The following is a 25,078-nucleotide window of genomic DNA, read 5'->3' as shown; positions in this document are numbered from 1 at the left end:
TCACATCACCACAATGAAGAATCTTGCCCGAAGCGTCTGACTGACTGTCTGTGCCAAACAGGAGACAGGTTTTTTTAAGCTATATTTTTGTTTGAAATGTTTAATATCTGTATTATCTCAAGTTTTGCATACTAATTAGATAGGAAACAGACATCATTAAATTCCAAACGTAACCTTTTTTAGTATTGTGCCCACTTTTAGTAGCTTCCTAAATAAGGAGAAAAAAAAATCAGAGCATTACTTAAATGGAGAACGGCTGCAGAATTTTGAGGTGCGGAGGGATCAAGGTGTTCTTGTGCATGAGTCACAAAAAGTTAGTATGCAGGTACAGCATGTAATCAAGGAGGCTAATGGAATGCTATCCTTTATTACAAAAGAAATTGAACATAAAAGTAAGGATGTTGTGCTTCAATTATACAGGGCATTGGTGAGACCACTGAGTGGAATATTGAGCACAGTTTTGGTCTCCTTATTTAAGGAAGGATTGGAGACGGTTCAGAGGAGGTTTACTAGATTGATACCTGGAATGAATGGGTTGTCTTATGAGGAAAGGTTAGCCAGACTGGGCTTGTTTCCACTGGAGTTTAGAAGAGTGGGGGATGATTTGATTGAAGTATAAAAGATCCTTAATGGTCTTGACAAGGTGGATGTAGAAAGGATGTTTCCTCTTGTGGGTGAGTCCAGAACAAGGGGACACGGCTTTAGAATTAGGAGTTTCCCTTTTAGGTCAGAGATGAGGATAAATTTTTTCTGAGGGTCGTGTGACTTTGGAATTCTTTGCCTCAGAAGGCAGTGGAGGTGGGGTCATTGAATATTTTTAAGGTGGAGGGAGCTAGATTCTTGTTAGGCAAGGGAATCAAAGGTTATTGGGGTAGGGGGGAATGTGGAATTCGAAACACAAACAGATCAGTGATCTTATTAAAAGGCAGAGGAGGCTTGAGGGGCCGAATAGTCTACCTCGGCTCCTGTTTTGTATGTAAATCTAAAACCAATTAAAAAATCCAATGTGAAATAATTCCACCTGTTCTCTTGAAAGCACCAATTAATTTAGAGATACAGTTCCAAAGGTGTCGATAGCTCTCCCCATTGCCCATTCTTCATCAGTGTTCCAGCAGGCTACTCCACTATGGAAGACATCAAAGTCAAACCTGGCTTCCACACCGCTGCACTTTCCAGTTGGTGAGAGGTAGTCACTATGTCTGGAGCGAGAACACCAGCTGATTTCCTCCTCTTCCTAACCCAGCAAAAATGACAGCCATTGGAATGCATCATTCTAACTCAGCAAAAGGGAACCAGGGATCTTTAATAAGGAATAAGAAATAAGAGGAGTTGGCCATACCATGGTGCTTTTCTCTGCCATCCAGTAAAATCATGGTTGATGTACTACCTCAGCTGTACTTTTCCAATCTATCTCTCTATTCCCTCAATGAAAGATCGATCACTCTCAGTTTTTTTTTAAATTCTTTCATGAGATGTGGACGTTACTGGCAAGACCAGCACTTTTGTCATTTCAGAGGGCAGTTAAGAGTCAACCACATTGCTGTGGGGTCTGGAGTCACATGTAGGCCAGACCGGGTAAGGATGGCAGATTTCCTTTCCTACAGGACATTATTGAACCAGATGGGTTTTTAATGACCATCGACAATAGTTTCATGGTCACCGTTACTGAGAAACTCTGCCAGGCTGTACAGCCAACTCCCCATTTCTATTTCAGGTTCATTCATTAATTGAATTAAAATTCTACCAGTGACCCTGGTGGGATTTGAACCCATGGTCTGAATTTCATGCTCACCCGCCGGTGGATTTGTAGGCTGGTGGCGGGGGTGGTGAGTGAGCATGAAACATTATGAATGGCTTGGTTGAAGGCTCCCCAACCCGCCCGCACCCCCCCCACCCCCCACTTCCCTCGACCTCTCAGCAATTTTACACTGGAGCGGGCGAGATCTTGGACGGGTCCTTTGCCCCAGTGGAAGCCCCTAGATGGCCAATTAGTGACACTTGAGGGCCCTTTCCCGCCCAGCCTCAACTTTTAGGCTAGCAGGAGGATTTCCCAGGTACGGGGAATCGGGTTTAGGCCTCGGGTGGGATGTCGGTGGGGTGGAGTGGGGAAGCCTTCAACCAGAGGCCCCTTTTAACCTTGCACCCCCCCCCCCCCCACCCCCTTATGGTCTGGTGGCCGCTGGACCTCCCTCCTGCCCCACCCCAGCCTTTTCCCCAGCACCCCAATCCGGCACCGTCCACATCCCTCACCCAAGTCTCCCCTACCCTCCCTGACTCGAGACCCCAAACCTTACCTGGTCCAGCGCTCCCGGGACTTCGGCTCTGGGGGGGTCTGCGTGAAACCCCACTTCTGTCCAATGAAGCTTCTGGCGCGGCAGGGACTCGAGAGCTGCTGGCCAATCGGATTGGCCGACCGGTCTCCGAGGCGGGGCTTCCTCCGGGGTGAGGGGAGGAAGTCCCGCTTGCAGCTGGTCCCCACCAACTCTATGGGTGGCGGGACAGGGAACCCCGCCATCCAAAAATTCCTGGTCCATGTCCCCAGAGCATTCCTGGTCCAGTGAAATTACCACTATGCCATCATCCCCCTCCAAAAGTCTTAAACATGCTCGGTGGCTGAGTATCGACAGCCCTCTGGGATAGAAGGTTCCAAAGATTCACCACCTATCCTGCCCCACAATGCTGAGCAGCAACTCGGTCGGACATCTTCCCTATTGGAAGAATGCTGGCACGTACCATTTTGACCGCTAGGATATAAAACGTGACAGCGTTCAGCGCTATTTGGTGCTGTTAATGGGGCACAGAGACCATAGTTTCCAAGCACTGCATTGGTGAAATACTCCTGAGGGGTCTTGCCTCTCTCTACAATTCTTTCCATAAAACTCTCACGCACAGAACATATCTGCTTTCATGCGATCAGCCCAGCCGATTGCCCCATCCTGCTGATAAAATCTTGGAATATGGCGCGACCTTTTGCTGAATCAACACCAAGTATTTTTAGATTTTGTAATGTATCCTTCACATAATATTTCTGCAGCTTTACATGTTGTCCCTGTCTGCAGAGAGGTGAATAGAGAAAAGCCAACCAGGGGGAAATAAAACAGCTTTGTATGGGAATAAAGTTGTCATTTGAAAAATTATTGGAGATTTTTTTTTAAAAATATGTTTTGTTTGAACACTGCTGTTTATTAGTTCCAAAAACGATTGCAAGATGGGAAAAGAAGGTTGTTTGACTGGAACTCCCTCCCTCACAGCACTGTGGGTGTACCTACACCACAGGAACTGCAGCGGCTCAAGAAGGCAGCTGACCACCACCTTCTCAAGGGCCATTTGGGATGGGCAATAAATGCTGGCCCAGTCAGCGAAGCCCACAATCCCGTGAACAAATAAAAAAAAACTGGCCAGGGTGGTCAGAGATGGGAGATCTTGTGATGGAATCTCCAGCAATACATCTAACCAGAGTTCGTGACCTTACTCTTTCCCCTTTTGAAATTTTAGATTTTGCCCATTTCAAATGTAATATTTACTTTGATATCTACGCTCTCAATCTAGCCACAACTTACACATCAGTGAATAGCAGTCCTTTGCATTTTGCTAACGTAACACAAATTGTCATCTCCTTTCCCCCAGAACAACCTGTATTGTGACTTACGAACATACGGATTACAAATCAGGAGCAGGATGAGGCCCCTTGAGCCTGCTCCGCCATTCAATAAGATCACAGCCGGTCTCATTATAACCTCAACTCCACATTCCCACCGAGCCCCGATAACCTTTCACCCTCTTGCTTATCAAGGATCTATCTAGCTCTGCCTTAAAAACATTCAAAGACTCTGCTTCCATTGCCTTTTGAGGAAGAGAGTTCCAAAGACTCTGAACCCTTTTGAGGGAAAAAAAAACTTCTCCTCAACTCTGACTTAAAATGACTTCTACTGTAACATTAAGCTGTCTTCCCTGTGCACCCACATGATGCCTACCCACTGTAGCAATGGAAGTGCTGAGGCTTCTCTGAGGGACATCAGATATTGAGGGTGGTGGTCAAAATAAAGAAGCAGACCTACTTAAACCGAGTTGCATCTTTGCAACAGCATGATAATGGTACAGCTCTCCCGTCATTATAAAACAGGGTAAAAGCTGCCTTGCTGTAGGCAATGCCATGGGAGGAACCACTCGTGGATAAATTAATAATTTTACAAACCAACAAAATCACAGCAAGGAACTAACACAACACCTCAAAGTACGATTTACGAAAATCTAATGATGCTAATATATTCTTCAGGATGTAAAATATTGCAAAACTGAAAATATTAAATTATAAATTTTACATCTTACAAAATGTTACTCTTTAGATAGGAGGCAGTCCAGTTGTCTAACAGAAGACAAGTAACCCTGTTAAAGACCATACCTTTCCATCCTCTGGCAACATCACTTGTCTGGTGGCCGACAACATTGGTGGTGGTATCTACCACACACGCTGAGGATCTGGAAGAGCTGTCTTTCCTCTGGCCTGTTGTTTCACTGTATATACTCCCTCCTTCAACCGACTTGGCATCTGAAGAGAGGAAAATAATACACAAACACAGTTAAGGTGTTCCTGTTACGGAGTCATTGTGGTTTTTATCCGCTACATAAAGTGGAAAACATCCAAAACCACATTCTTTATTATCCCTTGTTGGCCAAGTGAATGGTCATCCACGCTAGGATGGGCAGTGCGGACACAGGGAGGGTGACAGGACGAGGCGATTTTGACTCCTTGAGGAGAAACCAAGTAGAGGAGCCTAACCCAATACACGCAGGATCAGAATTCTAGCTATCGTGTAATTAATGAGGAAGGAAAGGGTTAACAATCAGTGCGTATGATAATGTGCCGTATAACATGTCAGCACACACCAACTGATAATTTGGTCAAAGCAAGCAAAACCTAAAATCAATCAGATAAGTGAAAGAACAGAACAGTGTTGAGTAACATGGGGGAAAAAAACATTTAATTTTACTGGTGCCAGGTGCACACAAATGTAATTAACACCATTAACTTTACTTTCAGGAACATTTTGCCAAGAGATGTAGGCCTATTCCCCATTAATCAGAGGCAGTGACAACAGCAATCACTAAGAAATTAGTGATAACACAAACACCCAGTTCTGGGTTGCTTTCAATTCGAGCCACAATTTCAGTTAGTAGCTCAAAACACATTTCCTTGAGAATCTTTTTCAGTGTCAGTCGACAGGCATACAAAATTCTTACAAGGTTCGACAGGGTAGATGCAGGAAGGATGTCTTCCCTGGCTGGGGCTGCAGCTTTAGAACCAGGGGACACAGTCTCAGAACAAGGGGCAGGCCATTTAGGACCGAGACGGGGAGGTATTTCTTCAATCAGAGGGTGGTGAATCGTTGGAATTCTCTACTCCAGAGGGCTGTGGAGACTCAGTCATTGAGTATATTCAGGACAGAGATCGATAGATTTCCGCATATTAAAGGTATGAAGGGATATGATGATAGTGCCTGAAAGTAGCATTGAGGTAGAGGATCAGCCATGATGTAGTTAAATGGTGAAGTAGGCTTGAGGGGCTGAATGGCCTACTTCTGTTCCTAATTCCTATATTCTATGGTCCTAGAATTAGCCTATTAGCTGGGCAACTCTGACAAGCAGGTCAACACTGGGCCTGATTCCTACCACCAAATTGAATGTATTTTGAGCTTATATTTGAATGAACGTTGCCTTTGTTTATGTTGCACTAACTGATTGAGAATTTTGTTTGAATATTTGCTGACCACCTCAGTGAAGGCGAGGCAGATATAAAAACATAAGGGTTCAACAGCAACAACTTGTATTTATATAATACCTTTAACAAAGTAAAATTCCCCAGGGAGCGTTATAAAACAAAATTTGACACCGAGTCCCATCAGGAGACATGAGGACAGGTGGCCAAAAGCTTGGTCAAAGAAGTAGGTCTTTGAGAGGAGCATCAGAAAGGAGGGGAGAGAGATAGGCAGAGAGCTTAGGAAGGATATTCCAAAGCTGGCAGTTGAAGGTATGGTAAAACAAAAACAGAAATACCTGGAAAAACTCAGCAGGTCTGGCAGCATCGGTGGAGAAGAGCAGAGTTGACGTTTCGAGTCCTCATGACCCTTCAACAGAAGGGTCATGAGGACTTGAAAACATCAACTTTGCTCTTCTCCACCGAAGGGTCATGAGGACTCGAAATGTCAACTTTGTTCTCCGCCGATGCTGCCAGACCTGCTGAGTTTTTCCAGGTATTTCTGTTTTTGTTTTGGATTTCCAGCATCCGCAGTTTTTTGTTTTTATAAGTTGAAGGTATGGTGACCAGCGACGGAACAATGAAAATCAGGGATGCTCAAGAGACCAGAATTAGAGGAGAATTAGTAGGGTTGTGGGGACAAAGATTAGTGAGATAGGGAGGAGCGATGCCATGGAAAAATCTGAAATCAGGGATGAGAATTTTAAAATTGAACCATTGCTTAACGGGGAGCCAATGTAGGTCAGTGAGAACAGAGGTGATGGGCGAATGGATTTGTGCAAATTAGCAGAGCCAGCAGAGTTTTGGATGACCTCAAGCTTAACCTAAAGCATAAATTCATGCCAGTGAAGGTACTCATTCACAGGATTAACTATGAGTGACTGCACCTCATTGTATTTAATATTGTAGCACATGGTAAAAGCCAACTTTAATCAACCTGGGTACTCACAAAGTGGGAGAACAAGGGAAGGGAGAGACAAGGCATAAGTCCTGTGAGTAAGAAGCCACAAGGGATCAGCATTTAGGTTCTTAAAAACTTAAGGTTAGAAGTAAATCTGAAACCTAGGGCTACTGGATACCAGGGAGAAAGAAAAAAAAGGATTTGTTTTTCTATGGCCACCTTTCACAATCACTGGATGTCTCAAATCACTGGGGTAAATGAAGAGCTTTTGAAACGTAGTCACTGTTGTCATGTAGGAAACGCAACAGCCAATTTGCACACTGCAAGCTCTCATAAACGGCAATAAATGACCAGATCATCTGTTTGTGTGACGTTGATTGAGGGATGAATATCGGACAAGACACAATAACTCCCCAGCTCTTCTGCAAAACAGCCATGGGATCTTTATCATCCAACTGAGTGTAGGCAGGGCCTCGGTTTAACGGCCCACATGAAAGATAGCACCTCCAGCAGTGTGGTGCGCCCTCAGTGCTTAATTTCCATTGCTCAGAGTTGGCAGTTCTTTAGGAATTTCTCAGATTTCTAATAAAACGTAAATCAGATTTTCAATTGCAATTCCTCACAGTCATGAGAGTTCATTCACTTCTCCGTACTTGCAGAGGATTTCAATCATTATTTTTCTCAACTGAATTTAAGTGAAATATTAAGGTTCGCAAGTGAAATTTATGCTGAGATTTCCCTCGTTTATTTAACAAATGAAAATGTCACCATGCCCAGGGTTAATAGCTCATCATTCCAACTAGTAGATTAATCTGTGCACTGTCATTCTGTGTGATTGAACTGTTTGGCAAGTATTTAAATCTGCGGGGTAAACCTTTTGTTTGATTAATCCCTGAAGATGGTCTTCACTTCCTGTCGTGCTAATTTCTTCTTTTCCTGTTAGAGTATCACTGTCAGTGCCAGGTGTTGCACAACACTGTGGGATCCCTCGTTACATGAGGATAAGAACAAGGCAATCTGATCTTCTTTCAATCCAATTCTGTAAGCTTATGACGGAATATGTTGGAGATAAGCCTTCCCTGGTCAAAATTCTTAACTTCCTTTCAATAAAATTAATGTCAATCACTTTTTCTAGCTAAAACAAAGACGAACAGTCAAAAAAAAAAGCAGCGCATTACTGGTGATGAATCCCGTAGGTAAACTGGAGCGTCGATAACTGTATTTGTGAGTTGGGAAAAAATACATTTTTACGTGTAACAATATTAGAGGAAGGGTTTATGTACTTCTATTGTGTTTTAAATCCTGAAGCAAGCTACAAAGATGATGTGTTGTGCCAGAAATTGAACCATTTACAAATATACTGAGTGGCAGTGGGGGTTTACACCCACTGTACTGGCACTTCTGGCGCCTTGATTTGAATCCAACTGAGGTGGTTATGATACAAAGTTCTGTGTCTGCTGACTGTGTGAAGGTCTTGTGTGGAAAGGCACTCAACCCAGTTCTGAGAGAGGGGTGGGCGAATTGGAATCTGAATCAGTGAGGCCACAAAGGTGGGTGCTGCGTAAAATGGAGTGTGTTACACCAACGCAGCGAGGAACAGGTGAAACAGCAAAGAAATTTTACTCTATATCTAGGGGCTCTCACTATACCGAATGCTTTACGCTGCATGATTGAAACGAATGAAGTGTTCCATTCCCAGCATTATCATTCCTCAGCCTACAAAATTATGATGCATGCAAGCCAGATAGTTTTACACTGAGTACGCCCTGTGTTATGTGCAGCTATATCTCAAAAACACTAAAAACAAATCAGACTCTGAAAGGCTGTTTGCGTTAAACTCTGTCCTGTTGAGATTACACTGAAAAATAAAGTGACTGAATTGTGTAATAAAATGAGGAAATACTCAAGATTATATGGAGGGCAATGGAGTTTGAGTGGGATTTAATGAGAGTGAAGTATAGCCACTTATCTGACCCATGGGAAAGACGGCTTATTGCTTTCTGTAATAGCAGCTTTTTGGTAATAATAAAAGCTTCTATTCTAACAAATCCAAGATGGTTACAGGCTGGACCATGAGTGTTGAGGATGCAGACTTATGAGATCAGTACGGTTCACGGAGGTTTGGAAAGCAATCACTTGCACCAAGTCTTCCCCTTGCGAGATTCCAGCCTGACTGCACAGAACAGAGGAAAATTACTGCCTAATAGTGTTGGTCGAGTTCGAGTGATAGTGTCTTGGTGGCTGAAACCTGCAGCTACCCCATTAGGAAGGAGGCACTCTCTCACACTGTGCCTCTCTATCACTCTTCAACTGCACTTGATCTATTTTAATGCAACATGTCCCACAATCAACAGCAGCAGTGCTGAAAAATGTTGGTATCTTCCAAAAAGAGGTGCAACCCTATTTTAAACTCATCTCTTGATAAGTAATGCGTAGCTCCTCCGCAGGAATAGTAATAACATAGGAAATGGTTCTATTCCATTTTCAGTTTTTCAGCCTTTGTTGCATCTGTTCTGATGATGTCACCAGTGCTTCTAATATGCCTTCCTTGTTCTTCAACTGACTATTCCCCTCCACTATGCTTTACAGAGCCCTCAATTATGTCTATCCCTTTTCCAAACTTCTGCTTCACACCTTCTCCTCCCTTCTGGAACAAAGATAGGGTTTCCCTTGTCCTCACTTTCCATCCTACCAGCCTCTAGACTCAACTAATCATTTTCTGCCATCTCAAGGGTAATGCCACCACCAAACACATCTTTCACTCCCCTTTCAGCATTTTGAAGGGACCATTCCCTCTGTGACAACCTAGACCACTCTTTAATCACCAACACCCCCTCACATTCCCTTGCAGGCACAGGATGTGCAACCCCTGCCTTTTTAACCTCCTCCTTTTCCACCCTCCAAACACTTCTTCCAGGTGAAACAGCTTTTTACATGTATTTCTTTAAGTGTAGCACACAGTATTCGCTGCTCGCAATGTGGTCTACTCTCCATTTGGGGGACCAAATGCAGATTGGGTGGTTGTTTTGCAGAACTCCTCTATTCAAGTCCACAAGCATGGCCCTGAGCTTTCGGTCACCTACATTTAATTCCCTGTCCCACTCCTAAACTGACCTTTCTGTCCTCAGACCCTCCCATTATGTTCTGATGAAGCTCAGCGAAAGCTCAAGAAACAGCACTTCGTTGTTTGATGAGAGAATTTCAAAAGTTGCAAACTGCATTAGAATTTACACTTCCCCTAGATCCATTTTATATCTATTTACTCATCTCCTGTCTTGCACCATCATCCCATTTAATCTCTCCTGCCTTCCAACCAATCATGGACCTTCCCTTTTGTTCTTTCCCCTCCTCCCTTTGCACAACACTGTACTTGCTTAAAATGGTTATTTCTCTGACCTTTTCCAGCTCTGATGCAAGGTCGTCAACTCAAAACGTTAATTCTGTTTCTCTCTGCCTGTCTTGCAGAGTATCTCCAACACTTTTTGCTTTTATCTCAGATTATCAGCATCCATAGTATAAAGCTCTTGTATGAAGTGAGACACATAACCAGCACTTTATATGATTTCTCACTTCTTCTTGCAGCGTTGATAAAGTTCAATAGATGAGAGCCACTACCTTCCCTCCAACAGGCTATAGAAATTATAGGGCGGCTTGCAAAATTGAACAGAACATAATTATAAATTAAAAATAAAAGGAACTACTGGCACAAAAGACAAAACAACGCTCAAATCTTACAATCAGGATTAAAAGTGACAGCTCTACATTTTAATCTTGTGTTTGTTGGAACATTTTATGAGAAAAAAACCCAAAAAACAAATATTACAAGAATATTTTAGGGTCACAGTGAAAGGTCATTTTTAAAGTAGCTGCAGTAAGGAAGGCAAAGGTTCATCTAGAAGGTTGATTTATAGAATGATTGATGAATCTGTCATTTCTGAACAGGACCAGGACCATTGCAAACTGTACCTCTGGGAGATTTAATAGAGGTGTTCAATATTTCAAGGAGTTTTGATTGAGTAACTGCTTCCAGAGGCAGAAGAGTTGATAACCAGACGATATAGATTTAAGGTAATTCGTAGAAGTGTCAGACATGACATGAGGAGGAAAACAATTATACAAAGAGATATGATGTTCTAGAATGCACTCATTGAAAGGATCGGGGAAGCAGATCCAATCGCAACATTCAAAAGGTATACACTTCAAAGGGGAGGAAATCGCAAGACGTTGGGAAAAGAGCAGGGGAGTAGGATTAATTGAATAGCTTTTCCACAGGCAGGGATGGGCTGAATAGCCCCCTTCAGTCCCTGTAAGATTTAAACTTCATATTCTAAGCATTTGGAAAAATCAGTCACAGGCTTGTAAGTTAAAGAAAAAAGGGGTTCATTATCCAGAGGCTGAAAATATTAAAATATGAACTCAATTTTAATGACATTTACTGGGCTAGGGTGTGCAAATTGAAGACAGACCTCAATGTGCTCGCTGACGAAAAAGGACAAAAAGCTGGTTTGAACCATTCAAATGGATTCGGACAAATTCAAACTAATCTATTATTATTATTTAATTTATTCCAAGAGTTAGTTGAATGGCGGAGTGGGCTCGAAGGGCTGAATGAATGGCCTACTCCTGCTTCTACTACCTTCCTACGTTCCTGTTCGCAAAATAGGCAATCCATCCATTTCTTACCGTCTAATGTTACTGGACTTTCAAAGAAGGTAAGAATTGAGAAAGGAGGTACACAAATATCCAGGACAAACATTTAAGGCAACATCTTCACCCCATTTAGTTTGGGGGGGGGGGTGTGGAGAGAGATGTGCGAGAGCAGGCACGGGCGGGTACGCTTCCGATTGGTGCCCCCAGTCAGGGGCGCGCCGCCATTTTGTGGGCAGGCCAATTAAAGCCCGCCCAAGCGTGACATCTGCCAGGAAGTGCTGAGCGCTCCCTGTGCGGGTGGGGGGAGGGATTCCCCTCAGCCGGGGCTGTGCTCTTTTGCGCATGGGGCAAGGAAGAGCGCACAGATCTCCCCGAGGCAAAGTGCTGTCTCAGGGAGATCGGCTCACATTTTAAACTTTAAACAACGCCGAGAAAAGAATTCCCTTGCCATGTCCCTTCATGTGACACTGTCACATGAGTTGGGACAAGTCCATACCTTTTATTTTAAAATATTGAGAGATTTTTAAATCTTCATGAAACCTCATCCCGCCCGTGGATGAGGTTTTCATGCTTTTTCTGAAACCCGCCAGTGCTCCTGGCCTGTCCAACAACCTTAAGGTTGGACGGGCAGGACCATTAATGATTTCAACTACTTTGTTAATGGCTTTAATAGGCCGTTGACAGGTTGGTGAGCACATAGCTGACTTGGGTGTGCGCCCGCTGAACTGAAAGTCTGAATGACGTACTTTGACATCGGGACACACGCCCGACATCACCCCGCATCAGTTCACGCCCCGCCCCTACTCGCCGACCGGAAGATACAGCCCCTTGAAGTTTTTAATTTAACATTTCACTGTTTCACGTGTGTGCGTCAAATGAACATGCAATCCCAAAGGGGTGTAACCTGGTGAAGGTTGAATTGGATCTTCCGCAAAGGATATCTGATTAAGGACACAGGAAAAAACGAGCGGACACAAGAGGTCTGAACGAGAGGGATGCAGTGCGAGACTAGACATCAAGCTGCAGCTAATGGGAGGCCAGGGACACAGTAGTAAACAGCCTTCGACCAGAGATCGTTCTCTATTGTACCAAGAAATGACTGTCCTTCACTGGTATCACAGAGCAGCAGTAAACTCAATTCTGCTTTGCAACTGAGCACCTCTTTTAATTGTGCGCACAGTATACATAAACGAGGGGCTGAAAGGCTATTGGAAACAGCCATGATCTTATTGCATGGCAGAGCAGGCTCGAGGGGCCAAGTGGCCTACTCCTGCTCCTAATTCGTATGTTTACATGTATGTAGCATAAGCCAGGGAATCTGAAACTCAATTCTTCACTCTAATATGTCCAAGAGTGCACTTAAGTCATGGTTAAAAGAAAAAAATCTGTTATCCAGTGGTGAATTCTGGCTGGGTCAATTAAAATATTGTTTGAACATTATTTGAGTGCGTAGTCTATCCTAGTTTGATAAAACATTGACTTTGCTCTTTCTCAATAGTCCTCTGCTGGGGAGCTTTCAGAAGGGATTGAGTAAAGTGGGTAGGTTTAGGGGGTAGCTTTAAGCGTACTCACACCTCTTGAGCATGGTTACCTAGGGTAGGGTTGGAGGTCTCAACTCCTCTGACAACTGTGCACATCAATTCTGATGTATGGAAATAGGGACAATGACAGCTGGGGTAGGGGGAGGGTGAAAAGGGTTGGGGGCGCGAGGACAGAGATATGGGTGGTAATCAGCTCCGTAGGGAAAACTGTTCTAAAACTGGTCAAAACTCCAAAGGCTGTAAATCCTAGCATTCCACTCAGGGAACTCTTTCAGTTACCATATCCAATTCCTGCACAATTTTACAAGTTACAACATCCAATTATCCAATTATATTTAATTGTCACAACAAATTAAATACAATTAGAAATCAAGTTATTAGGTCGGGTAGTTTTACAATTGCACTGTCTAAGAAGATTCTACACTACACAATTGTCAGTTTGGGATCGCTCTTTCTAATGGGATTTCCTACTGGTACAAGAGGGCAGCATGGCCTGCTTCTCCAATGCATCCTTGAAATGAAAACTTACCTGAGTCCTGTGGCTCAAGCGTCTCAGTTAGAAGATTGGGGTAAGGGTAAGATCTTAGCAGAGGTATCAAATTAAATATATGGGGTGAAATTCCTGCCGTTATTGCAGTAAAAAGCCAGTGTACCCATTTTGCATTCACAATATTGTTCTGGTAAAATGACCAACAGGAGGAACTTCACCCTCACATACGTGAATCTTGTAAGATACAAGAGACGGCACTTCTCAAATTGATTTGTACAGGTACATACTGTGACTGTGAGAAGAGACCCGGGTCACATCCTGCGCCAGAACATTACTGGAGACATTGGCATCCTCCGACAGGTTAGGAGCGGGCCAGGCTTTATGGGCCAACTTTAGTGGGCCTTGCTGAATCCTGGAGTGTTCCGTGAACAACTTGAGTCTTTGCCCCGTAAGGTTGAGACGAGCTGGGCTGATGAGGGGACGTCGGTGGTGCAAAGAGCCGGAACTAGATGTCACCGATCCCGCCACTGAGGGAGTTGGTGACATTGAAGGAGAAGATGGTCGGCTTCCAGACTTCAAAGAAAAATAATCTACAGAAAAAGCAAATACAAATGCGGGGGATCAGTTTCTTCCTCGACGGCTAAAAATCCCTCTATCAGTATGGTCTGACAAAACATTTCTTAACTATGTGTTTCCACATATAAGTTCTCAGACATTTTAATGTTTTGATGTTGGAGGAATTGAATCGGGAACTTTAATCTTTCTATCCCTTCCAGGCTTCTTGGCCCCACACAACCATCTGCAGCTGGCAACTAGGTTCCCTCAGGGAGAGTTGGCGATGATGAGTTCTCTTTCCACAGAGATGGAACTTTCTTTTTTTTTTAAAGGTAGCGTTCCAATAAGTGGCTGAAAACTGGTATGAGACACCAGCGGGCAACTCTGATAACCCACCATCGCCATGTCTAGGCAGCATGTGGAACAATCAACCCGTGACATCGGACTGCAGGAATCTTTCCCCGAAACTAGTCCTTTTAAAAAATATTTGTTGAGCACTTTTAAATAAAACTAGTTGACGGGCATCCAATAGTCCAATAATTAATTAACATTATTCCCCACAACACTATTTTCCTGTCATTGGGCTTTCAATTATACATTTATCCGATAATGTCGGTGCAGACTCGATGGGCCGAAGGGCCTCATCTGCACTGTGTGATTCTGATACCCCGAGCAACAACCAGGACACCTGCATGAATTGTATGTGAACAGGGCAGGGACAAGAAAAGCCAGGTTTAATTGCCAACCTGTACAGAGGTTAACTGTCCTTCGATGGGGTCAGTACAAATGGGCTCATTGGGCTGAATTTTCCAGGTATAAAAAAGATTTTCAGTTATTGGGACCACTTACAGCTCTGCAACTAGGCTGTCAGAGCAACAAACCTTCTGGGTCCATTTTCAACTGGGAGTGGGATGGTGATTAATTCGTGGCCCACCTCCGGCTTTGCCATCGAGCTAGGGACGGCAGGAAGGTTGAGGAGGTGGGAGGGTCTATCAGCCGGCAGCAGCCCAGAGGGCCAGCGCGCTGCTGAGGGACAAAGCCTGAAAGGAAGGAAGCTGAGAGAAAAGGCTGAGGGAATTGGCAGCCATCTCTGTATCCCGAGCACCATCTGAGGGAGAGGTTTCTCGGAGCTGCTCTTGCAATGGGTGAGTCTCTGCCTCAGGCTTGCCATGTGCATCATTAAGCGGTCAGACTGCAACTTATTTTCATGCTACTCTGACCCACTGTCGGGCAGCCGGCTCCTCCGAGTAGTGGAGGTTCTGACGCAGCTTAGGGCTCATGCAGCCCAATTGAAATTGCGCTGCCCTTGGAAATTTGCTGCTCATTTGCCACGTGAGGGCCTTAATTGACTTCCCTCTGCTGGCTCTACCATCACCACACAGAAGCCGCCTCTGGAGAAAAGGCCGGGGGTGCGGGGGTGGGGGGGGGAGGTAGGAACACGTCAGGGAAACTAGCACAATGCACTTATCTCAGACTTCGCTCTCTCCCCCATCTCCAAGAACCTGGTAAAACTTCCCTCCAAATTTCTTGGACCAGGCGAATTCGAAAGATCAGCCAGCATTCCTTTAGCTTGCCCCAGCCCTTTCCTGGAAAAGGTGGAGGTCAACATAGGATGAAGTTTGGCTGTGACTCTCTCCCCATTCCAAATCCCCACTCTTCCAAGAATGAAACAGGCCGCTGGCACTCTGGCTCTGGCTCAAAATTGAGGAGTGGTTGCTTGGACAAGGCTATCTTTGCCAGTGGAGGTGAACCTGAGTCGGGTTCAGCACTTTTAAGGCAGGAAGGAGGAGAATCTTTTTTTTTTGTTGGAATGTCAGGGCATCACATCTGTACAACCGTTCAGAGCCAGATACAGAAACAAAACCAGCCCTTACTGCGTATAACTGAACTATCAGAAAGAACACAGTGAATCGTTAAAGAAATGGCCTCACCCACTTGTTCCAATCCAAAATAGAAGGGACACAGATTGAGATACAGCATAATTCGAGATTTCCTTTAGGAACAACTGTTGCCTTAGTATCACACTTGGGATATTAACGATTTTAAGTCTTGCAAATTATGCAATTTCTGCTTTCACAGCCTTCGCTGCTCTATGTAAGGTTTTTCTACTGTTTCACTGCTGCAGGTCTGTTTTTACTGCACTACATCGTCTGCTCTCAACGTTGGTGGTTCCTGTTTCTCCATTAGTTTCTCCTCTGCCTTACACTGTTTGTGATTTCTGTGCTTTCCTCGCCTCGCCTCCTGTCCATCTTCAGTCTTTTATTCTGACACTCGCTGTGTGTTTCTTGGCGTCACCCGTTGCTACCCCACCACATGTGGAAAGAGAAGTGAAAGGCAGTAAACAAAATAGGACAGAGGCCGAAGATAAAAAAAAAAGCAACATTGTTAATGCCACATGGAAAGGGAAACAATAGTAAAAAGGGCAGAATCAAAACCAGATTGGAAAGTGAAGAGAAACCATTCAAAATGAAGAGGAGAGAAACAACGCTTTGCTGGTTAAATGGATTGGAGGTCGCAATCTGCAATGGTTTTATTCTGTAAAAGAAGATAAAAAGGAAAAATGGAAGTGGGAAAACCATAGCAGAAGCTCAACCACAAGGCTGGAGGTGAAATTGCAGGCTTCAGAGGGAGGGGAAGCGAAAGAGGAAGATAAAACTGATGCCAAAAAAGTTAATGGGAGAAACATGCTCATCTCACCTTCCCCAGTGGTTATGCTTGTCGCCCATGTCAAAAATCATCATTTTATCCTTCCCTTCCTAGCTCGATTACTTTTCCTTTCTTGTATTGTTGAGAAAAGAGATGTTGTCAGAGCTTTCCTCATCCATACAGTTGGTATTCTTGTAAATGTCAAGGGAACAGCAATTTATACTGCACAAGAAGACAATGCTGATTGGTTGGCAAGTGGACTCTGCAGCACTCTCTTCTCATGCAGTATAAATTGTTGTTCCTTTTACTATTGGCATTCTTGTGAATAGCCTGATGAACGCAAGATGAAAAGCTTCGACAGCATGTCTATTTTCTCAGGAATACTCAGCTTCTGTTCTACCAAAGGACTAATTTCCTCTTTCCTTCATCTGTTCTCCAGTTTTCCTTTCCTCCCTTGATTTCCTAAAGTTTTGTCATTTTGCTGCTAGAGCGTTGTGCAGTGTGTGGATGGGGGAGGGAAGAGGAAGAGGGACTGAGGCCTGGCGAGGGGTTACTGCTTGTGATACGTACTTTATAATACACAATACGGCCATTTTTTTTAAAGTCAGGAGCATGTTTTAAGGGGGTTAAAACAGACATTGCCCCAAAGTCTTAGGGTGCTCCACTTATACTCACCCACATACATGGCTGCTTGAGTAAAAACAATACGACAAGTACTCTGAGACTGGCACCTGCACCAGATTGGACATTCAGGAAATGAAAGCTTTGGATCAGAAAAATATAGCTCAACACTCAGGATGATGAATGTCATTTATCACTGCATGCCATGGCTTTCTAGTTATGTGGTTGGTTGGAACTGAAGATCGATGAGTGCTCTGTAGTGCTGAGCATGGAAGGTGTCTCAACATGTGTGCCAGAATTTCTTTATAACAGGGCACTTTTTTTTAAATCAGAAAGGAGGACCTGTGATGCTTGTTTCCTTTGTCTCACCATTGGTGGTCATGTCTTCAGTTGTCCAGGCCCTAAGCTCTGCAATTCCCTCCCTAAAACTCACCACCTCTCTTAAAACCTGCCTCTTTGACCTAGCTTTTTATCCCCTATTCTAATCTCTCCTTCTTTGTCTCTGTGTCAATATTTTGCCCGATTATAGCTCTGTGAATCGCCTTGGGATGTTTTACTAGGTTGAAGACTCTGTATAAATGCAAGTTGCTGAATTGTAACATTCATTGCTTGAGTGTGTAATTGATGGCACTGTGCTAACAACTGGAAGATAATAAGATAACAAATATTTCTGCAGAACCTATTATCTTCTACATCACATTAAATAGTATAATCTGGAATATATCGTAAGTATTTTTAGAGCTGGCACAAATTAATGAGATAGTTTCACAATCCAGGGGCTCTGCATTTTGACAGGTTAACAACACTGCCTTTTGCTAACTGAGGTGATAAAAAAGAGGCAATAAAATGTACTCTACCACACAATTCTAGCTGTTTCTCATGGGATGGCATATTTTTGGGAGGAGAAGAGGGGCAAAGGAGGAGAGTGCATATTTAAAAATGCCGATATTAATGTTTACAGCTAGCTTGCGATCTTACAATTGTTTAGAAAACTGTTACCTTCCTAAAAAAAAAATCAATATCTTGCGCTTCTGATTAAATGTGTGAAAACTCAAACAGGTTACTTTTGCTGGTGCCTTGGTGAATTCTACATTTGACCCTTACATTGAAAGTGCTCCTATTTATGCTGATCCACAGCGCGATTCTTTTCCCTCTCTCCCTATCCCCTGCCGTCAAACCGTTTCAGCATTTTCAGGATGTAACAGTTCCTGATGTAAGATTTCATGTAACAAATAGGATAATAAAAAGTGAACCGAATCATTGTAAATCTTTTGCAAAGATCAGGGAGAGAGATACACAACAGAATAACTACTGTTACATGACAATAGTTAGAATCCATCGCTTCAGACCTGGAAGAGGCAGAGTTAAATGACAATTTAGACTTAAGTACTTTACGCAGAAGTTACAGAACAGGTGGAATGGACCATCTTGGGAGTCAGTAGAGGCTGATTCAAATTTACTGAGGATCGGCAGCTGAAGAAAAATTTGTAATGAGAGGTATTGTGGGTTACATTTCCTAGACACCAGGAATGCCAATTGGTCTTTTTCCAAATTGTGTTCGTTGAGAATAAGCATCCTATTTAAAACTTCAAATTTTCACCAATTATTTATATTTATTCCAAAGAAAACAGATTCAATTTGCAAAATGTGAGGACGGTACACTTTGTGGAGCTCCCGTGCTGTTTTGATTCAAGAAAAGTAGTGAGCTGATGGATTGAGGGATTCTTTAAGAAATAAAAACATGGCTCAATGTGCATCCAGTCCCTAAAACATGATCTATTGTTACACTATCAATCATACTTTGCCAATTGCTAATGTTCCAAGATTTGGTGTCGACATCTATAAGAATAGCACCTCGTGCTGTTCTTCAATGTAGTTGAGGAGTTCGAGCCATATCTGTGTCATTTGCTCTTTGCACTTGATTTTTAATGCTCTTCACTTTGTTAGGTCTGCCTTTCTTTGAAAACAAATAAGAACACTGCCTTCAGTTATGCATGTTAAAAAATATTCAACTTCTGTAATTCCCATTCTCAGCTGACATTCAAATGATGCCGTGTGGTATTGTTGTGGTCGTGTTTCAGCGTGGTGGTCAGTGTTGGGGGAAGGCGCGTGTGTTTCTTTGATAACATTTCTTGGGTAGCTCACAGATGATATTTGCCTCTGTGGTACAATAATTACATGATGCGCTAGGCCCTCTTTTGTTTTAAAGATAACATCTCTGGGATAACTGAACAATTTTAACCATATTTTTGGCGTCTGTCTTTTCACGTGATGAGAATGTAGCTTTTCCACTTGACTGTCTCCCCAGGTGTGGTTTAATTAGAGAACATTGAACACAGTGGTTTTGTACACCTGTGTTTTCTTAGGCATGAGTTGTAAACACTTCAGCTAATTATTGCTATCGGCTTTCCAATTATAATTATCATTTGAAATAGCCTGAATTTGTGTTTTAAATGCAGAGCTCCGAGAACCTATTTTTAAAAAGAACATTCACAATCTATTGGGATATCCCTAATTTGGGGCGACAGTGGCGCAGTGCTAATGTCGCTGGACTAGTAACCCAGAGATAAAAAACAAAAAACTGCGGATGCAAAAAACAAAAACAGAAACAGAAATACCTGGAAAAACTCAGCAGGTCTGGCAGCATTATTATCTAAAGGAATGTGCTAATTAAGAGTATAAGACAGGACAGATAATGTAAGATAAGATAATATCACCACTTCAACACCTCTTTGTCCTTCTGTCTATGACATCTTTTGGCAATCTCCACCTATCACTGGCCCTCTATCCAGCTCTACCTGTCCCACCCCACCTTAAACCAGCTTATATTTCACCCCTCTCCTATTTTTACTTAGTTCCGTTGAAGGGTCATGAGGACTCGAAATGTCAACTGTACTCTCCCTCCGCCGATGCTGCCACACCTGCTGAGTTTTTCCAGGCATTTCTGTTTCTGTTTTAGTAACCCAGAGAGCCAGGCTAATGATCTGGGGACCTGGGTTCAAATCCCACTGTGGCAGCTGGTGGAATTTAAAACCAATTAATAAAATCTGGAATTGAAAGCCTTCAGTAATGATGACCATGAAACTATCATTGATTGTTGTAAAAACCCATCTGGTTCACTAATGCCCTTTAGGGAAGGAAATCTGCTGTCCTTACCTGGTCTGGCCTACATGTGACTCCAGACCCACAGCCATGTGGTTGACTCTTAACTGCCCCTCTGAAATGGCCCTAGTAAACCACTCAGTTCAAGGGCAATTAGGGATGGGCAACAAATGCTGGCCTTGCCAGTGTTGCCCACATCTCATGAAAGAGTTAAAAAAAAACTCTCTCTCTCTCTCTTGATCCCAGCCACAACTAAAGTTGGGATGAGAACACTATATTTTTGCCACTCTTATAAAGCATTGTTTTGCCCAGAAGCTTTGAATGTACGAGCGCCCAGGTCTGACGTCAATGTTGCAGATCAGGAGTCTCAGCGATGTCAAACACAAACACAGATGTCTACCATTTCCTCTAGTTCGGGGAGGATAGCAACTATCAGTTTCTTGGGGAACAAGAAAAATAGACTCAATGTCATCTTGACCTTGATAAAAAGTTAGCAGCCAGCTCATCAACAACTCCAAAACAATGCCTGAAATCTGTCAGCTTTTATTGCATTAGCAGGGCTGGGGAACAGAAGATAAAAATCAGTAGCATTCACACACAGCTTGATATTAATACAGACTGGTTATTTATTTTAAAAGCAAAAAACTGCGGATGCTGGAAATTCAAAACAAAAATAAAAATACCTGGAAAAACTCAAGTCTGACAGCATCTGCGGAGAGGAACACAGTCAACGTTTCGAGTCTGTGCTGTTGACTCTGTTGAGGAGTCATGCGGACTCAAAACGTTGACTGTGTCCCTCTCCGCAGATGCTGTCGGACCTGCTGAGTTTTTCCAGGTATTTTTAGTTTTGTTTTGGTTATTTGTTTTGCTAATCTACCAGCTACCTTTACATCTACATCAATTACAAGTATATTCAAAGTGTTACATCAGTGTGAACTTCCAGTCACTCTTTCCTCATTCTAAATTCCCATCTCTGCAATTATAATAGACTGAGCCTGTGTAACTCAGCATTATCAACAACACACACTGTCCAATTGGGATGCTGAAATGCCACCACTGGTGGGAAGGTGTAATGACATAATGTCATAAGGTTATGGAGATAGTTTCATGGCAAATGTGGACATAGGGATTTAAAATGGAAATGTACAAACTAGGACACAATGTCCGATTTTCAATGGGGGACTGAATTAGATCTGCATGCTGGGTCCAATTATCGCTAACGTTGCTCCATTTGAAGACTACACTTGGTTTTGAATCCCCTGTCTGTAATGCCAGAGATCAGCTATAACATATTGCAAGCATTACGTCCATGTTCACTTTTCGTCAATCCCTTCCATTATAAGTTCTTATGCCAACATTCACAATGGAATCTGATGTAGACATGTCACACTGTTATTTGAGCTTCCTACAGGTGATGGAATCATAACACCACACTCCCCAACTGGCAGGAGGATTAGAACATGAGAAGTTTACACCCACAGCTACCATGATAAATGGGGCAAATAAATCTCAAGGGTGAATTTAGCCTGATTTTTGCAGCTCGTGTGGAGGAAAAGGGCAAGCAGTTAATGTCGTTGCATTTGCTACTGTCAATGTGGTTGACATGACTGTGTATTTCTGATTTGTTTGGGAGAGTTGACGGGTTATTTCACCCAGAGGCAGGCTAATAATGATGGGCCCAAGGGCAAATGCCAGAGAACTTTAACAGCTTATATTTCACCACATTTCTATTTCTCTTAGTTCTGATGAAGAGTCATGTGGACTTGAAACGTTAACTCTGTCTTCCTCTCCACAGATGCTGTCAGACCTGCCGAGTTTTTCCAGCAATTTTTGTTTTTGTTACAGTAGTTTCAGCTATTTTGCTTTGCCTTTGATCCAACTTTTTGTTGGAATTACCCAGTATTGAAGAAGGGGGAACTAAACAGCGCTAAGTATTTTATAAAAGCATGATGTCAGAGGCACCCTATTATACAAAGTGGGCACCATTATCAGTAGTATTACTGGGTTAAACTTTACGCAACCCTGTGCAAACTGCAATATGCTCTGAGACTGGTTTAGTCTTCAATTTCAGGAGAAAGTTTATCTTCTTCTTAGGCAGTCCCTGGGGGACCAGGGATGGTTTACTTCCATCTGGTTCGATGGGTCAGAGATGGCTGATAAATCCACTGAATGATCTGCAGACGCTGCAGGGCAGGTGGTGCTTGAAGGGTCAGATAGATGAGGCGTTTGGAGGTTTGAGCACTCCCTCCAACAGCCTGGCTTCACTGGTGTGTGCTCCCAGCAGCCTCTTGATGTGTTTGGTGCCTTCCCGAATGAACCTTCTCCGTTTTGGTCAGTCACAAGCCATGAGTCGATGGAGATGTTTGAACTCTTCAGGGATTCTGCTGTCCTCCTTGGAGTCTCCTACCACAACTGAGTTTGAAGTAGAACAATTGCTTTGGGAGTCAGGTAGGCAGGCATACGACCTACATGCTCGCCCAATGGAACTGGTTTTGAGTGATTAGCACCTCGAGGCTGGGTATGTTGGCTGGGAGAGGTCGCTGCTCCAGACCCAAGATACACATCCATTTACATGGCAGAAGTCAGGAGTGTGATGGAATACTCCCCACTTGCCTGGATGAGTGCAGTTCCCACAACACTCAAGAAGCTTGACACCATCCAGGACAAAGCAGCCCGCTTGATTGGCACCCCATCCACAACCATTCACTCCCTCCACCACCGATACACAGTAGCAGCAGCGTGTGTGCCGTCTACAAGATGCACTGCAGGAATTCACCAAAGCTCCTTAGAGAGCACCTCAAACCCACGACCACTATCATCTAGAAGGACAAGGGCAGCAGATAGATGGGAACACCACAGCCTAGAAGTTCTCCTCTAAGCCACTCACCATCCTGACCTGGAAATATCTCGTCGTTCCTTCACTGTAACTGGGTCAAAATCCTTGAATTCCCTCCTTAACAGCACTGTGGGTGCACCTACACTACAGGGACTGCAAAAAGGCAGCTCACCACCACCTTCTCAAGGGCAACTAGGGATGGGCAATAAATGCTGGCCCAGCCAGAGAAGCCTCAAGCTGTGAATGAATAAAAAACAACCCGTTGTTGGACATCTTTCTTGCCACTGGGTTTGGAGGACCTTGCGATTACACTGTACTTCTCCAATGCTTTGAGGTGCCTGCTGTGGTCATTCAAGTCTCTGAAGCATATAGGCGCCTGGTGCTCATTGCTGCCCCGTAAACCGTGATCTTAGACGTGGGCTTGAAATCCTGGTCCTCAGTCGGCTGAAGGCGATCATGAATTTCGTCACCTATATCTGCCTTCATCAAGCAGAGGCTCCCAAAATATGGAAAATGGTTCAAACTCTCCATTAAGTTTTATACTGTAACACTCTTTACATCTTACCTTTGACCTAGACACAGTGACAGAGTTTGTTTTGGTGAGGAGGATTTATCCAATCTTACAAATCGTCCCTCTAGTTTGAAACATGGAGGGAGGGATTGATGTTATCTAGGGTTGAGTGCAGAGTTAAAGGTTTATGCCTCTCTGCTTCATCTGCAGCATCAAGTACGAGTACCATATGGTCTTCTGCAACCAGCAATTTCTTACATTTTCTCAATAGAGCTACTTGGTCATGTTGCTTATCTTTTCGTTTCTTCAACTTCCATGACCCAAATACTATTTGGTGGTGCCCACAGTTTCAACCTTTTTTACTGTTACTTTCCTGTTATTATAGCGTTCGAACCCTCGCAGCTTATCTGATCCCATCTGCGCAAAAGCTGCCTCTGAAATCACCCAAGTCAAGGTAGTGAGAGAAATGGCCGAGATGGGTTCAAGACCTCATGATGTTTTCTAGACTTTGGGAACAACTTGACCCAACTTCAACGGTCTTTTCTGGCCCTGTATGTGAAGTTCTCATGCAAGCAAAGCATATGGGAGAAGTGCAACAAGCTTTGGTATTTACCCCATCCCTTCTTACATGGTCCCTAACTAACTCCTGACTATCTTAAGAAAAATATTTGCATCGAGTGTCTGAATGGTCTGAAGCTCTGGAAGAGTCTCAAAACGTTAATTCTGTTTCTCTCTTCACAGATGCTGCCAGACCTGCTGATCTTTTCCAACATTCTCTGCTTTTATTTCAGATTTCCAGCATCCACAGTATTTTGCTTTTATTCCATTAAGTGTCTGCTTAACAGGTAAATGAGGCCCGAACATCACGTGGAGCATAAAACTTCTCTTTCACAGATCAATTAGCAGAGGCCATAGAATCACGGAATGGTTGTAGCACCGAAGGAGGCCATTCCGTTGTGTCTTTGCAAACTCTCAGCAAGAGCAACCTCATCCCATTCCTGGGTCTTTTCCCTGTAGAATGCAAACTTTCTCTCTTTATATAATTATCTAATTCTCTTTTCAAGGCCTCAGTTGAATCGGCCTCCACCACACTCCCAGGCAGTGCATTCCAGATCCTAATCACGTACTGAGCACAAAAGTCCTTCTTCATGTCGTCTCTGGTTCTTCAGCCGAGTTTATGGAGGAAGATGTTCAAACTACTCAAACTAGGACTTTTATTTAAAAAGACTAAAAAAAAGTCCTCTTCAATATTCAGAAAGCACAAGGAATGAAAGGAAAAGCAGTCCATGCGACAGGAAATATGACCAAAATTCCAGTGGGATAATTTCTGTTCTGCAGCCTCCTTTTACAATATGCTTTATATTAAGCACGGTACCCCAAACCTCTACCTCAAAAGTGAGTGCACCATCAAGGAGGAAAGCTGAAGCCAAGTGCTTTATTTCACAGAATTCTGATCCATCAGAGGGAGCA

General features: G+C 43.4%; 1 protein-coding gene across 3 annotated transcripts in view; it reads right to left on the bottom strand.

Annotated features, from left to right (window-relative positions):
• tmem201 (transmembrane protein 201) overlaps window positions 1-25,078 on the bottom strand; it is a 187,327-nt gene that overhangs the window by 8,381 nt on the left and 153,868 nt on the right. For 2 of the 3 annotated variants that reach the window (XM_041206450.1, XM_041206449.1), the window contains exons 9-10: window positions 13,625-13,927; window positions 4,403-4,549 (exon numbers count right to left, since the gene is read on the bottom strand). In XM_041206450.1, coding sequence (XP_041062384.1) covers window positions 4,403-4,549; window positions 13,625-13,927 — 450 coding nt within the window. The remainder of the gene's footprint in view (window positions 1-4,402; window positions 4,550-13,624; window positions 13,928-25,078) is intronic. The other variant, XM_041206451.1, reaches the window with a different exon arrangement.

The sequence above is a fragment of the Carcharodon carcharias genome, chromosome 15 (genome assembly GCF_017639515.1).
Source record: "Carcharodon carcharias isolate sCarCar2 chromosome 15, sCarCar2.pri, whole genome shotgun sequence".
Taxonomy (NCBI): Eukaryota; Metazoa; Chordata; class Chondrichthyes; order Lamniformes; family Lamnidae; genus Carcharodon; species Carcharodon carcharias.
The sequence above is the reverse complement of the archived record's forward strand: the minus strand, read 5'-3'. Positions and strand labels throughout refer to the sequence as shown.